Genomic DNA, 15,672 nt, shown 5'->3' with positions numbered 1-15,672 from the left:
TGACCCTGGTTTGGTCCCGTGTAGGCCTGTGGTCCTCACTCAGGTATGGCCAGCACCCCACCCCTCCCCCCAGGTGTCCATCTCCAACTGTACATTACATGGTCGCCCTGGTGCACAAGTTCACACACACGCACACACGCTGACCACGGAGTCCACACACGCACACACGCTGACCACGAAGTTCACACACCACAGGCCAGGCACAGAGCCCTGTTATAAAGTAATTTTATTAAACTGATCTGGACATACTGTAGGTCAAATAATATTTTCTGAAGACAATTATGGACTTTAAAGCTCGACATAAGATTAGTAGCTTCAAAAGTGTTAGTCGTTTCCCAGCAACAGCATGATAAAATAATTCAACTATGTAGAAATATAGAACTCTAGGCGAGCTGGGAACGGAGTCCCGAGCCCAGCGTCCTCGTGGGGGAGGAAACTAGACTCGAAGGCCAAGTCATCTGCCCAAGCTCCCCTCCCTAACAGTGATCAAGCTAGAAATCAAACCCACTGTCCTAACACTAACTCTACCAACTAGAAGGCTACTCCCCTAAGCCTCGCGCTACCGGACATGAGAGAGACGCTACAGTACATTGCGGTCGGGGACCGGCCTGGAAGGGGCTGTGGGGGCTGCGCCGGCCGTTCTGGGTGAAGGGGGAGCGTGTGGGGTGTGACCCCCAAGACTTGCGACGACATCTGGATCAAATCCAAGACGGTGACCAGTTAGCCCCGGGGCCCCTGGCTCCCCGGCCCGCCCACCGTGTGCTCCTCTAAGCCGCCCCCTTCCAGCCCAACAGAAAGCTCACACGTGAGAAACCCAAGCTCCGCCAGCACTTCTGACTGCTCTGGTGGCTCGTTTCCCACCTGTGCCACGGAGACACCACGTGGGGACACGCCACCCGTGTCCGAGCTTCGAGACCGTAACTCCCCACGACTTCCTGAGCAAAGGGCTGCATGTGGGGCCAGCGCCGACAGGACGGGCAGACACCGCTGGCCGCTGGCCGCTTTTGTTGTCACTGGGGACTTTTGGTCGTCTAGACATTCCTTGAGTTCCTCCACATGAGTGTTTAATATCAATGTAGCCTAAAAAAAAAAAAAAAATAAAGAAAAGGGCCTAGAACCCAAGACCTGCCCCTCACTGCTCACTCCTCAGCGCCCGCCTCTCCACAAACACCGCAGGTCCACCCGCTGCGGTTTGGGGGCTCCACCAGCCAGAGCTCCTCTGCTCTCCGCCCAACGCCACCCCCAGAAAGGCCTTGCCCGACTGCTACCTAAGGATGCCCCACCCCCGCCCTCCCACCCTCGATTTAAATCATCACCCCAGTTTATTTTCTTCATAGCACTTAATCACTACCTCAAACTACGTTATGTTTGTTTACTCATCGCCTGTCTCCTCCACCAGAAGTAAATTCCATGAGTAGGGGCCCTTGTCTGTCTGATTCAGTGGCATTCCCTGCACCCAGCACAGTGCCTGGCACAGAGGAGGTGTTTAATAAATACTCGTTGAATGAATGAATGAAGAAAAGGTAACTAGCAAAGACATTCAGGCCTAAACAGGAACCGATAGGTAATCCTCAACCAAGGGGTCACCGAGGGCTCCGGGCTGCCACTGCCCAGAATCACAGGGACAAGACTATAACAGTGGCTCCTCCCACCACCCAGCCCCGCGGGCTGCCCTGGCCCAGAAGGATCCAGTCACAAAGGAGCCCCTGAGGGCAATCTGGGCACAGAAAAGTTCCAACTCTGCCTACTCCTCCCTATTTGCATTCAGCTATTTCCAAAAAAAATGTTCAAGTTAGAAATAGGTGATGGAGCCGCTAGAAAGTAAGTCTAACAGGAAGGAACACAGTGATTAGCAGAATCCACAAAATTAAAAAAAAAAATGTTTAAGGGAGCGTGCGCCTGCCAATGACTCCTGATGGGCCGCGCGAGTGGCGCCCGAGCCGCCTGAAACCTAGTGAGATCGGATGCCATCTAGGAAGGGTGGTGCTTCTGGGAAAGGACTTTGAGGACACACAGGGAAGTGGGGCGACAGACAGTGGGATCTATGGAGAAATTCCAGAGCACTGCCTCGGGGAGCGGTCCCTTTCAAAGCACTGACTGACACGCTGATCCAGAGAAGGGGGTCCTGAGCTCCTGACAGGGGTACCCGGACACTTGCTGGTGGGTGAAGTGTCCGCGGGAGGTGACGCGGGAGGCTGGGTGATGATCATGGTTTCCTGTGTAGCACTCAACTAGAGAGGCATCGGGCCGGAAGCCCAGGAAACACCCCCACCGCATTCCGTGAATGGGAGACGGCTGGGACCTCACAACCCATCCTGGGCAGACGCCCGGAGGGACATCAAGTTGTGGAACACACTTGGTAGGAATTAAAAACAAACCGCCTCACCTATACCTCCTCAAAAAGAACGTTCTGCTGGGGCTTCCAGGAGCAATTTCTTGGGTCAATGCAGGTATTCATAGGGTTTCCTTCCTAGTGGCACTTATGGGTTTTAAGATTTTTAACTCTTAGCAAAACGCTCTATATAACTGATATTTTGAGATGGTTTCTCTCCTTTGTGTGCACTCTCTGGTGGATGCAGAGGCTGGTGCTCTGGCTGAAGGCCTTCCCACACTCATCGCATTTAAAAGGCTTCTCCCCAGTGTGCACTCTCTGGTGGATGCAGAGGCTGGAGCTCTGGCTGAAGGCCTTCCCACACCCACAGCACCTGTAGGGCTTCTCCCCAGTGTGCACTCTCTGGTGGATGCAGAGGCTAGAGCTCTGGCTGAAGGCCTTCCCACACTCGTAACATTTATAGGGCTTCTCCCCCGTGTGAACCCTTTGATGCATGCAGAGGCTGGAAGTGTGCCGGAAGGCCTTCCCACACTCTTCGCATTTGAAGGGTTTCTCTCCGGTGTGGACTCTCTGATGCATGCACAGGTTTGAGCTATTACTAAAGCCCCTCCCGCACTCGCTGCAGACATAGGGTTTCTCGCCTGTATGAACTCTCATGTGAATCTGAAGGTGTGAGCTCCAATTGAAGGCTTTGCCACACTCGTAACATTTATAGGGCTTTTCTACTGTGTGGATTTTCTTATGTCTGTTAAGTTTCGTTGTGGTGCTGAAATCCTTACCGCAATCATCGCATTTATAGACCTTCTCTCCTGTGTGGTCTCTCCAGTGAATGTGGAGCTCTGATATGTGAAAGAAACCCTTGTCGCACTTGTCACACTTATGGGGCTTCTCGGCCGTGTGGACTTTCTGATGCATGAAAAGGTCTGCTCTCTCAGAGAAAAACTCCCTACACATGGGGCACTTGTAGATCATGTTTCCTATTTGGTATCGGGCGCAGAGGAGAAAGTTCCTGCGGCTACTACAGTTACAGGGCGCGAGGGCGCTGAGCCTCGCACTTGGCCATGCTGGCGGCTTATCTCAGGCTCGCTCTGCTCGGGGGGTTCAAGGTGGGCCTAAGCTCTGCCCTGCCTGCCTTCCTGAGGAAGGCTTCTTCCTGCATAGTGTTCCCCTCGGTCTCTACGGACGATGCAGCGACACGCACGCCCGCACGAATCCTGGGCTCATGAACGCCGAGCTCCCTTTTGGGTCCCGAGTGTCAACATTCCACGGGCTCCGGCTGCAGGCCTTGGCGGGCGTTTGGAAGCCCCTGGAAGCTCCCTCGTGTGGACGGCCTCGCACTTCTCACGCAGAGACGGCGGTGCACAGTGTCCCTCGCCGCCAGGCCGAGAGGCTGCGTGCTGGTCTCGGGCCCCCGCAGGCTCCCCGGGAAGAGTCAGTGTGACATCCCGCCTCCTGCACATCCGCCGGAGCCTTCCCCGGAAGCCAGCTCCTGGGGCCCAGGTGTGCGGCTCCTCCCGCTGAGGACTCCCTGCCCAGGCGCCACTCCAGTCTCCTGCGACAGAAACAAACAGACACGGTGAAAGGGCCTGGCTGCCCAGGGCACTGCTGCCGGTTCCGTGATGAAGCGGATGCCAACGTGAGAGCAGCACAGACCTGCCTGCGCCCGCGGAGGGACTCTCTTCCCGAGCGCTGTCCGTGGGGTGCAGGTCTGAAGAGAGAAGGTGCAGATGTCATGCTCCTGCGCACAGCACGTCACAGCCAGCACCACCACTCCCTGCGGGGCCTGAGCGCAGCGGGCGCTACTGGGAAAGGAGCCCGCAGAAGGCCCCGTGAGCACGAGGAACAGCCGTCCGCATACAGGACCAGAAGGAGCACCCCCACCTGGGACTTTGGGGGACAATACTGCTGTTTCCGCAGCTAACACGCCACGTCAGAGCCGCCCTGCAGTCCCCAGGGAGAGCGGACACGTGATGTGTGGTATCAGATGCGCTCCCTTGTTTCTGTCCTGAGGTTTCCTGATGAACTGAAAATCCTGATGAACTAAAACGCCGAGTCCTGCCCGGCCTTCCCCCGCCCCCACTTTGTTTCAGTCTTGCACATGCTCCTCCTGTGCCTGACCTCCTTCCCCCCTGCATCGCTGTCAGCTGCCCCCACAGAGGCCCAGTGAGGCCCTAGGGAATCCCTCCCGAGCGCCCCTCCCAGCAGCAGCACCGTCAGACCCCAAAGCTCCCGGTCTGACCTGTCCCCTGAGCCATGATGCAAGTGCCCGGCACCGTGCGCAGCCGTCCAGTCAGTGAAGGGAGGAGCCCCACCGGGTGAGCGCATCCCCGAGGCTCCCCTACGCCCTCTCTGCCCCCCAGACCCTGCGGCAACGATTCCCAGCGCCTCTTCCAGTCTTTTGGCACCAACATGGGACAAACATACAGCCAGCAGAATGAGGAGCAAACAGAAGAAAGTAACTCCCATGTTCCACCTGCAGTCTCCTGAGGTTCAGGATCACGCCTCAGCCACCGTTTCATCTCGTGTTCTATACTCGGTGACAGTGCAGTCAGTCAACAGAAATGGACCCAACAGAAGAGCACTTTCAGCAATACACTCCACAGAGGAGGGACGGGGGTGTTTAAGGAGATTTCTTTCACATTAAAGTGGCAAATAGCCCGGGCTGGTTTGGCTCAGTGGATAGAGCGTCAGCCTATGGACTGAAGGGTCCCGGGTTTGATTCTGGTCAAGGGCATAGGCCCGGGTTGCAGGCTCGATCCCCAAGTGTGGAGCGTGCAGAAGGCAGCCGGTCCATGATTCTCTCTCTCACCATTGATGCTTCTCTCTCTCTCTCTCTCTCTCTCTCTCTCTCTCTCTCTCCCCCTCTCCCTTCCTCTCTGAAATCAATAAAAACACATTTTTAAAAAGTATTTTTAATAGCAAAATAAAGCGATTTTTTCTAGATGAATGTGTTAAGATAATAAAATTCAACTACATAAGCAAAGTTTCAGCAAAAATAGTTTATGTCTAGAAAAAAGTATGCACGCACCGATCCTTTGGCCTGGTAATCACGCTTCTAGAGATGAACCCCGAGATCTCGGCAAACACAGGGCAGGACTGACGCCCCAGCTGACACCTGAGGCAGCACCTGCCGTGGTACAGCTGCAGGCACCCAGGCGCCAGGACGTTGGGAGGAGAGGGCACCATCAGAGGATGACCGCTCAGCATGGACACGGAGGTCCAGAAAGCCAACTGGTGTGGATCGCACTTAGTTCTGGCCGCGACGGAATCAAGACTAACCGCCTGACTCGGCGGGAGAGAGGTCCTGAAGGCGGCAGCAGCCCGAGGCCTCGGCACGAGACGTCACGCGCCAGCCAGCGGCGGAGCAGAGGCTGAGCCCTGGAGGAGTCCCGGGTGAGCCCGCAGCTGTGACAGCACCATGGAGGCCGCCGACCTGGACCGCCCCGCTGACAGGGACAGCATGAGGCCCACGGCCACAGCTCGGGAGGCCGAGGCGTGCTCAAGGCACCCGGTGCCGACGAGGCAGTTCCGGGATTTGGGACTGTGACACGCTGTCCCCCTGGCCTGCCTGGCACCCCCACCTTGCCCACCACGTCGCCTTCACTGGAGACTCCTGCCCTGCCCGACCTCAACATGTAGGGCTGCTCCAGGGCTCCGACGGGGGACCCCTCTCCTCCGAGTCTACAACCTCGCCAGTAACTCAGCCACATCGTGAGCTCGGCTTCTAGCTTCATCTGCAGCCCGGCTACAGACACCCCAAATAACCTTTCCAAACCCAACCCCTCAAACTGCTCCTCCTCACCAACCCCGCATCTCCCTGCACTGCACTGACCCACCCAGGTCAGCCCCCTTCCCCGTCTCTCCACCGCCACTGCGCCCCCCTGCCAGGCGCAGACTGCCCACAGCCTCTCCATCACGTCTCTCTGCTTCACCCCTGCCCCTCCCCCCCCTACAGCCTTCAGGTTGGGCAGGTGCTGGCCACTGGCTCTACCCATCTCACCTCCTCCAGCCTTTCTCACCCTCAGACCTGCCCAGCCTGTTTCTCCTCCCCACCCCCGGGCCCACGCTTTGCCCCATCCTCCGAGAGTCAGTCTCTCACACCCAGGTCTCAGCCCCAGCACCGCCTCCTCAGGGTCACTGTGTGCCTGCCTCCTTGTTGGCCTCGCCTCTCCCTGCTTCCCGCGCTTAGTGAGCTCCCCCATCAGCAATGTCTCCCCTCCTTCAGCTCTGTCCTCCACTCATCCAAGCACAGATGTCTCCTGAGTGTCTAACTGTGCCAGGCCCCGCGCCTGGACAGAGAGCAGAAATGTAATGGGCGCCCTCCCTCATGGAACTTGGCCCAGCAGGGACACAACGCTCATCAAAGATGTCCATGCAGACACGTCGCCCAGCTGTGCTGAGTGCGCCGAACCGCCCTGGGTGGTCTCGGGGAGCCGCCGTGGGGGGTGGGCTCCCCAGTCAGAGGGCCGGGCACCACCGCCCCACACGGTGAAGGGAGACGTGCGCCTGAGGGAACGGCAGGCAGACCAGAGCACACACGTGCTTTCCTCCCGCCAAGTCCTCCACAGACTCGACCCCCGGACGGCGCAGGGCAGGCCTGGCTTACCCCGTGGATGTGCTCGCGGCTCATCTTGAACCAATCAGAACACACAGCTGACAACAGCTGCAGGCCCGGCTGTGAGGACCAGAGCAGGTGACTGGGAAGCGCCTATGGGAGTGCCCAGGGCAGCGGCCTGAGTACACGCGCTTCCTCGTTCCCTTACTTCGAGTGACACATCCGTCCCTTTTCTGCAGAGGCTCCCAGACCCAGGACCCCCCTCCCTGTAATCAGGGTCCCTCCTCCGCGGGCTCAGTGCCAGTTCCCCTGGACGCTCCCTGCCCCCGGGGCTGATTTAAAAGCATCTGCCTTTATCGACACCCCCCCGCCCCCCACCAGGTTCTCTCCCCGGCTGGTGAGTGCGCACCTGCACTGCACCTGCACCTGCACTGCACCTGCACCTGCGAGGAAGCGAGATAACTTGGCGGGCGAGACACTGGACTGCAGGTCCCAAGTTCAGTTCTGGGCCTGACACTTCCCAGCCGGGCGACCTTCAGCGGGGACTCCTCTGGGGATGGGGAGTAAGACCTACGTCAGTTCAGTAATGCGGACGGGCATGGGGCGGGGTCAGTGCCTCTGCAGGGGACACCGACGGGGACTGCTGGAAAGGACCCTTCAGGACACAGGCAGGGCGCCCGGGAGTCAGCGTGCTGGGGACAGCAGAGGCCCCGCGTCCTCTGGCTGCAGGACTGGCCGCTCCTGTCCGTTCCCTCTGCCGGACTCTGTGGTCTGTCTCCCTCGAGGGACAGCGGGGCCCTGCTCTGGGCGGCAGGAGCTGGGGGTGGCAGGTGTGAGCTCCAGTGACTCCCATCTCAGAGGAGGACGCTCAGTTATTAAGCCGCTTCCTCCTCCCACTGCTGGGAACAGAGACCCAGAGGGACAAAGTCCGCGTTCGGGCCCAGAAAGAAAGGGACAGCACGGGAGGCCTCGCGCCACCCTCGGCAGAAGCCAAAGGAAAGCCCGAGGCCCCACGAGGCCCGGCTCACTAGCGGAGGGGACGGGGCTGGGCCTGGGGATGCCACAGAAATGCCACGTGGCTGTCAGCAAGGCTGTCCTCAGGACACTGGGCGCGGGAGTGTCACAGCAGGTGGCAGGTCAAGAAGTTTGGGATCTGGGACTCTGGCTATTTTTTTAATGCATTTTTTAAAATTGTAAAAAAACAAAAAGTTTAGAATCTTCACCATTTTTAAGCGTACAGTTTAGTAGTGTTAACAGTATAGTCATCTTGCAAAACAGAAACAATGTAGCCACTGCCCACCTCCCCCCACACCGCTGGCTCCCTCTGATCCCACTGCCTCCGGGACCGCTCTTGCTACACACGCCCTCACTCTGCTTGGAGAGCTCCAGAGGTGCACGTGGGCTCCCTCTGCTCCCAAATGACACCCCCACCAGCGCCGCCATCTCGATGGGTTCCTGCCCCGGCGGTTAGAGACCTTCTGCAGGACCCTGTTCTCACGGCTGCACGTCTGCAGAGGGCACCCAGCACTTGTCAGAAGCCCTTAGGAACTTGAATTTCATGTCATGAAGCCTCGAAGCCTGCGTTCTGCAGCTCCCCTGGTTCTAGCTGTGAGATGGGGCCGCCCCCAGGCCCGAAGTTACTGAAGAAGGGTGAGCCGAGAAGCCTGGCTTGTTTGCCAGCTGATGCCAAGTACTCGGAATCCGTGAAATGTTCTTAAATCCTGTGAGGCTCAACCCTGCATGCTTGAACTGTGCATCTAAAAATAAGTTTGAATAAGGGACGTACCGGGGCTTAGTGTGCAGAAGACAGGAGCCCCGGCGACTTCCTGACTGTCTCCCCGCTCCCCTCAGGGCAGCTGCATCACCTTCAGGACAGGTTTGCTCTGGCTCAAGGCCGTCTTCATAAGACCTGTCACAGGACCGTGGGAGGCACCGCAGAGCAAGACGTGGAAATAAGCAATGATTATTTGATGAACCTGAACTTGCAGGGGCATGAAAGATAAATGAGCTCCAGGACGGCTTTACTGAAAGTCTCGGGTGACAGACGGGGCGTTCCAGTGGGAATGGAGGTGCGGAAACCCGCCTGCTGGGAAGCAATGCATGGACTCTGCGTGCTGCTGATACGACGCCAGGCTAGGCTCATTCTTTAAACCTCTCTTCCAGGAGCAAATGGGAATCCGCCAAAGCTGCTGGTCTCCCAGCCGGTGACTCCTCCTGGGGAAGAACTGGACCAATGCTCTCAAACTGGCTAAATGACTTCAACTGGCCAAGCCTAGTGCCCTTGGTCACACCCCTGAACCATTTCAAACTCCGGGTCCTGTCCGTCCCGGAAGTCCCTCCTCGGGTGCCAGGACGCCACTCGCACCAGTCCCCTCGTCGGCACGCACGGCCAGCCTGCAGGCTCAGTTACTCCGCCAGGCGAACCTGCTCCCCAAGGCCCACAACCATGAACCGGACGGCAGTGAACGTGGACCAAAGCGGAGCCGCTCAGACTCTCCTCCTGAGGCCCGCTGGGAGGTGGGGACTGAGTGAGCTGGCAGTGGCTATCCTCCTGCCGCAGCCAGAATGTTTGTGTCCCCCCTCCCCCCAATTCATACGATGAAACCTGATCCCCATGTGATGGCACCAGGAGATGGAGCCTTTGGGAGGACCCCAGAGAGCTCCCTCACCCCTGCCGCCGTGAGGACACAGAGGGAGGATGGAGGTCTACGGACCAGGAGTGGGCCCTTGCCAGACACTGACTCTACGGCACCCTGATCTTGGACTTGCAGCTCCGGAGCTGTGAGAAAGGAATGCTTGTTGTCTGAGCCACCCAGGCGGTGGCGGTTTGTTACGCAGTGTGAATGCACTAAGACAACTTCCAATGGCCAGGTGGACTCTCCCTGGCCTGGCCGGCCTCCTTACGGGAGGGACCAGTTCGACAGCATCAAGAGAGATCACACCAATCGGTCTGACAACAGGACCCCCAGCTCTTCAGAGAAACCACCACCTGCTCAGAGAGGCAGAGTTTAGCCCGATGAACCCGAGACAATGCGACGTTGCCCAGAGTCGGGGTTCTCCATGTGAAAGATGCTGACGGCCCGGTCTAAGCTGGACAACATTCTCCAACGTTAAACGATTTAGGAGGATAATTACATCCCAAGAAAAGCACAGCCACGCTGATTTCAGGAATGGATGTGTGCCCAGCGCCTACTCGTGCGCACAGCAAAGCCCAGATCTGCAGCAGGAAATCATCCCCTGCAAATCCTCTTTGGGAAGAACCTGCAGGTCCACGCGCCCTTTCTACGCAGCCTGTCCATCCCTGTCACCCCCCGAAGCCTCCTACCTCCCCAGCTAGAGAAGGGCCCCCTGCCCCCAGGCGCCAGGCGGGACTGGTTCTGACCCCACCAGGCCCGCCCAAGCCCTCTTCCCCGATCCTACAAAAGCCTCCCATCTTGCCTCCCCCTCACCTGCCCACTCTGACGTCATCTTTCTCAAATGCAAAACGGGTTGTCCCGCCCTGCTCACAACTGTTCCCCGGCAGTGAACGCTCGGTGTAATTTCCTGACTTATTTGTGCGGCGCTGACACTCTGGGCGACGTTATCTCCTCCTCACCTGTCCTCGCCCTCTCTCACCGCTGCCCATCAGCTCTAGTTCAGCCACACCGAACGTCTCTTGGCCTCAACCACAGCCTCCCCTCCGCCCCCAGCTCCTTCTACCTCCAGGCCTTCCCACTTCTGTCCCGTTCACCTTCCGGGTGCGACCGGACGGCACTTTCTCGGGGACGGCTTCCGACTTCCACCCTTCCCCTCAGATGTGGATTATGGTATATGCTCCCGGGGCCCTTACACATTCTCGAACATCTCCCTTCTGTGACACACTCGTGGCCTGGGCGTCCACTAAACCACATGCTACTCCCCACTCCCAGGATCCCCTGCGGAACCCCAGGAGCACCTGGTCATCCCTCTAGAACAGGGGTCCTCAAACTTTTTAAACAGGGGGCCAGTTCATGGTCCCTCAGACCGCTGGAAGGCCTGACTATAGTTTAAAAAAAAACTATGAACAAATTCCTATGCACACTGCACATATCTTATTTTGAAGTAAAAAAACAAAACGGGAACAAATACAATATTTGTATTTGCATGTGGCCCGCGGGCCGTAGTTTGAGGACCCCTGCTCTAGAACCTGCTCAGCCGCCCCGACCGTGCACACCCCTTGCAGACCCTGCTTCACGACTGTGCTCTCCATGCTCTGCCCCTGGTCCGGCTGCCCCCTCCTCATCCCGAAAGCCTGTGAAGTCCCACTTGCTCCCTGACGGCCTCTCCGTGTTAGAAACGCAGCGGTGAACAAGAGTCAAACCAGGAAATCCCAGGCCCGGGTTCAAGCTTCTGCATTTATTCCACGAGTACAAAATTAGAAGATGGAACCATTCTTATTCTGCATATTGTTAGGAAGCAATTCTCCTCCAAATACTGGAAGTAACAAATTCATTCCAGCTTATTCCAAATGCTCCACTAACAACAAAACCCCTTAGCTAAGCCGATTTCAGGGAACAGTTTAGAGCAGCCGTGGGCAAACTACGGCCCGTGAGCCGGATCCGGCCCGTTTGAAATGAATAAAACTAAAAAAAAAAAAAGACCATACCCTTTTATGTAATGATGTTTACTTTGAATTTATCTTAGTTCACACAAACACTCCATCCATGCTTTTGTTCCGGCCCTCCGGTCCAGTTTAAGAACCCATTGTGGCCCTCGAGTCAAAAAGTTTGCCCACCCCTGGGATAGAGCCTGCCTTCCTGTGACAGGGCAGACCTCATCTTCCAAGTGCACACACCTACTCACCATGCAGCTACCGTAGGTCCCAGATACATGTGCTCCCTAAAACTAAATGTTCCACCATAAACGTAATACAGAGTCTTAGAAAAGACCCAAAAAAGTAAATTTTTAAAATCACCCAACATGCTATTTCCCAATGTATACAATTTTTAAGATTCTCACCTAATTTCTTCTAGACTATTCTCCATAGGTTTTTGTGGACAGTTGTTAGGATTTTTAAGAGTTTTAATCTTATCGTGTATGTAATTTCGTGTCCTGGTTTTATTCCACTTAACTCTGTCATTAAAATTTTAATACACTTTCTACATAAACATTTTAATAGCCCTACATTACAGAGCTGATGAATCATAACTTAATCATTCTACAAACTCACCCTTAAAAATAATTCTACTGCCCTAGCTGGTTTGGCTCAGTGGTTGAGTGTCAGCCTGTGGACTGAAGGGTCCTGGGTTCGACCCGGTCAAGGGCACACGCCTGGGTTTCGGGCTCGATCCCCAGTGTGGGGTATGCAGGAGGCAGCCGATCAATGCTTCTCTCCCATCACTGATGTATCCATCCATCTCTCTCTCTCTCTCCCTTCCTCTCTGAAACCAACAAAAACATTTTTTTAAAAAAATCTGTCTCCCCTATGCCTTTTCCTCAGTAGTTACAACGTATCCTTCTCAAATATTTTGGTTCTCAAACTTTTCCTATATTTATTCAGAACACATACACAGTTTTCTTTCTTTTTTGGGGATCTTACAAAAAATTAAATTTGTTTTGGCTTAGTAATATATCCTACACATCCACCCAGGCCACGCCAATACACACTCATCTACCTTGCTTTTTAAAGCTACTTCGTTCCTCATAATTCCTCTGTCCAGTTCTCTGCTCAGACACCACATGCTGGGATCCGAGCTGCCTTTGCAGTTTCAGAGCTCCCTTCACGTTGATCACACTTGTCCCGGTCAGATCGGACCCCCGTGTGTGTTTTCTGCTGCAGTGGAAGCAGAGCCTGTTCTTTCTTTTCCGTTTTAGTTTCTGCCAGGTTGTTTGGTGCTCAGGAAGCTATGAATTTTACGTATGCATTCTGTACTCAATCACATCCTCACGTTTTTTGGTCTGTTTTTCAGAAACTCTCATTGTTGTAGCCAATAGCACCTACAACATATTTCCCTTTTTTTCATTTCAGACCCTCACCGCACTCTTACTTCGTGTATTACTGTTTTGACAAGACTTAGAAAACCCGTGTTAATTTCCCAATTTTAAATTTGATTATTTTCTTGTTCAGTATAATGTGGACAATTAACATTTATGTGTTTTTTGCATTAAAAATGTGCCTTTTCTTTCCACTTTATAAAAAAAATGAGGGCTTTTGAAAAAAAGAATATCTATTTTGACCTTAGTTTAGTTGGTAGTTTGAATTCAATGTGAACTCCAGGGTAAAGACCCCTCTCGTCCAGACAGACCTCCGAAAGGGCCTCCCTGGCCTCCCCCACTTCCACTCCCACCCCCACACTCTGCGTGTAGCAGCTGGAGCGGCTGTCTGAAAATGCAAAGCTGATTATGTCACTCCTCTGCTTAAAACCCGGCCCTGGCGACGGCTTCCAGTTCCCCTCAGATAAAACACCCCGAACCCACCCTACAGACCCTGCCTGGCCGCACGCTCCCCTCGCCTGCGTAACCACCAGTCATCCTTCAGGTCCTGGAGCGGGCAAAGCGCTTCCCCTCCAGGCCTTCCCCATGCCGTTCTTCCCCATGCCGTTCCCCTGCCCGGGAGATTATGCCCCACGTCACTCTACACGGACATCACTCTACACGGACGCCTACTCGCCCTCAGATCTCAGCTGAAATCTTACTTCTGTGAAGAGAGAGAGAGGTGGGGGGAGGAAGGGAGGGCGGAAGGATGGATCTTTCCGGGCCCTCTCGTCCCCTCCTAGGGCAGATGCCCGTTGGGGATCACAGAGCAGCCTGAGGCCTGCCTTTCATTTCCATCCCCTCCACCGCAGATTATAAGCTCCCACCAGGACCAGGACTCGCTGATTTTTCTGGCCACACTACAAGCCCTCCAGCATATCTGAATGAAAGAAAAATACTTACAAGACCCTTAACTGCATCTCTCACATCTTAAAACGACATCCATCCCACCATTCAGTCACTATTTACATGCTGAACTCTTTCTGATGCTGCCTACAAACTCAGGAAGAGTCCATTTTACCCGATGGACGTGAAAGCAAACACAACCGCTGTGGCCGCCGCAGGACAGCGTGCATGCGTTTCTCTCACTCGGAAATAGGTTTTGTTACAAGATTATGAGAGTTTTGTTTGATGCCGTGTTCAGTTTGCTGATACTTCACTTGTAGTCAACGAACTTATACGCCTTATTTTTTATGGCATGTAAAGCACTAGAAAACATGTGCTTTGTAAAATATCCTTTAAGAAGTGTAAGTATTAACAGCACTTGATAAAAATTAATAACAAAATCACGAATTAAAAGGCAAACTTGGCGATCTCTGGTATTCTGTAATACACACATCTGGTCAAAGAGAAAATATAAATTATATCACAAATAAAAAATTCCTTTGGGTCGTAAAAGCTAATAAAACCAACATTTATATAGCAGGTTACACTCTACAAAGCACTTTCACATACTCCGTGTCACTGAACCCCGTGGCGTAAACAGAGCAGGTATTACCACCAGGGACAGGACAGAAAACCGAGGTTGGGAGGATGGAGTCCTGCCCAAGGTCACGGGACTTGAGAGCAGGGGGGTCCTAACGAGCTGGGGCAGGGGGAGGGGCTGCGGGGCTGGTAACCGAGAGCTTCCCGAACTCTCTGTAACTGGTGTCCTTCGTGCACCTTCACTGACACTGCACTTCCCCACCAGCCACCACCCGAAAGGCTGCTTCAGATATAAAGTTGGAGCTTAAATTGCCACCAGTCCAGGAAATGGCGGAATAAGCCGCGGTCCACCCGGACTAGGGGAGGAAGCAGGGGACGCGAGGCAGCCGTTCTCTGGCTGCAGTGGACGGCGGTGCCCTGGCCGATGCGAAAACAAAGGCCGTGCAAGGCTCTAATCGATCTACAAGGACACACGGCAGTTAACTCTGCAGACGGGCTGGTCGGCAAAGACTTGAGCCCTCTCGGTGATGTTTGCATTTCTACCAAGAAAAACGAACGACTCGACTCGTTTACAATTAATTTAAAACAGTTTAACCTGGGGGGGGGGGCGGGGGTTTACAATTAATTTAAAACAGTTTAACCTGGGGGCGGGGGCGGGGGTTCGGGGGGAACAAGGTCACTTTCCTGCTATGCATCTAAGACAGGAAGTGGGGTCCCCGTCTAGAGGAGGAGACAAAACATGGAAACAAAACCAGGTCGGTCCTGTGAAGACAATACACGGTCTCAACAGCGCAAAACGTTCCTTCAACGACAACAGAAAAAGCAATAGCTGGGGGTTTCTTTTTTTCTTTCTTTCTAGTTTCTGGCTCCTTTGTTGCGGTAAGACAACCACTAAGCAAGCGCTCGGCCAGAGGAGCGGGTAGCTGAGCCCCGCAGGGAGGGCTCCCCAAAGGGGCCGAGTTTTGGGGGGACGAGAGGTGACCTGGCAAATGAGCCCGGACCTGGGGGGAAGGGGGTGTCCGGGAGGTGGACATACTGAGTTTATCAGAAGCAGGGACGGGACGGAACCCCAAGTCCCGAAAGAGGGGGGATCCCCCTCGCCGCGCTGCCGCCGCTTTACCTGGGGAGGCCCGGCCCCGGCCGCGGTCAGACAATGGAGGCGTCCCGCGGCGGCCGCTCCGGGCCGGGGCTCCTCGTCACCTGCGCAGGGCGCCTCGTCGGGCTCCGGGCCGCCGGCTCTGCAAAACCACAGCGCACCCTGCAGCGAGGCCCCGCCGCCGCCCCGGCCCCGCAACACGCCCCGGCCCGGCCATGGCGGCCTCTCCCGGGACCCGCCGGGAAGGCTCCAAGGCGCCGCGCCTCGGGCCCC

General features: G+C 55.4%; 1 protein-coding gene across 2 annotated transcripts; it reads right to left on the bottom strand.

Moving 5' to 3' along the window:
- Positions 1 to 208: 208 nt before the first annotated feature.
- Positions 209 to 15,561, bottom strand: ZNF664 (zinc finger protein 664). 2 transcript variants are annotated; one of them, XM_014448254.2, is made up of 3 exons: positions 15,424 to 15,556; positions 3,986 to 4,040; positions 209 to 3,884 (listed from the first exon to the last, which is right to left on the bottom strand). In XM_014448254.2, exon 3 carries the CDS (start codon positions 3,302 to 3,304, stop codon positions 2,519 to 2,521), a length of 786 nt encoding a protein of 261 aa, XP_014303740.1. In that variant the 5' UTR covers positions 3,305 to 3,884; positions 3,986 to 4,040; positions 15,424 to 15,556; the 3' UTR covers positions 209 to 2,518. The 2 variants fall into 2 exon arrangements, with proteins under 2 accessions (XP_014303740.1, XP_006106322.1); XM_006106260.3 differs by lacking the exon at positions 3,986 to 4,040 and having other exon boundaries at positions 15,424 to 15,561.
- Positions 15,562 to 15,672: the final 111 nt, after the last annotated feature.

Source organism: Myotis lucifugus, unplaced genomic scaffold, assembly GCF_000147115.1.
Source record: "Myotis lucifugus unplaced genomic scaffold, Myoluc2.0 scaffold_790, whole genome shotgun sequence".
NCBI classification, from domain to species: Eukaryota; Metazoa; Chordata; class Mammalia; order Chiroptera; family Vespertilionidae; genus Myotis; species Myotis lucifugus.
Note: the sequence above shows the minus strand (reverse complement) of the source record. Positions and strands in the feature narration are given on the sequence as shown.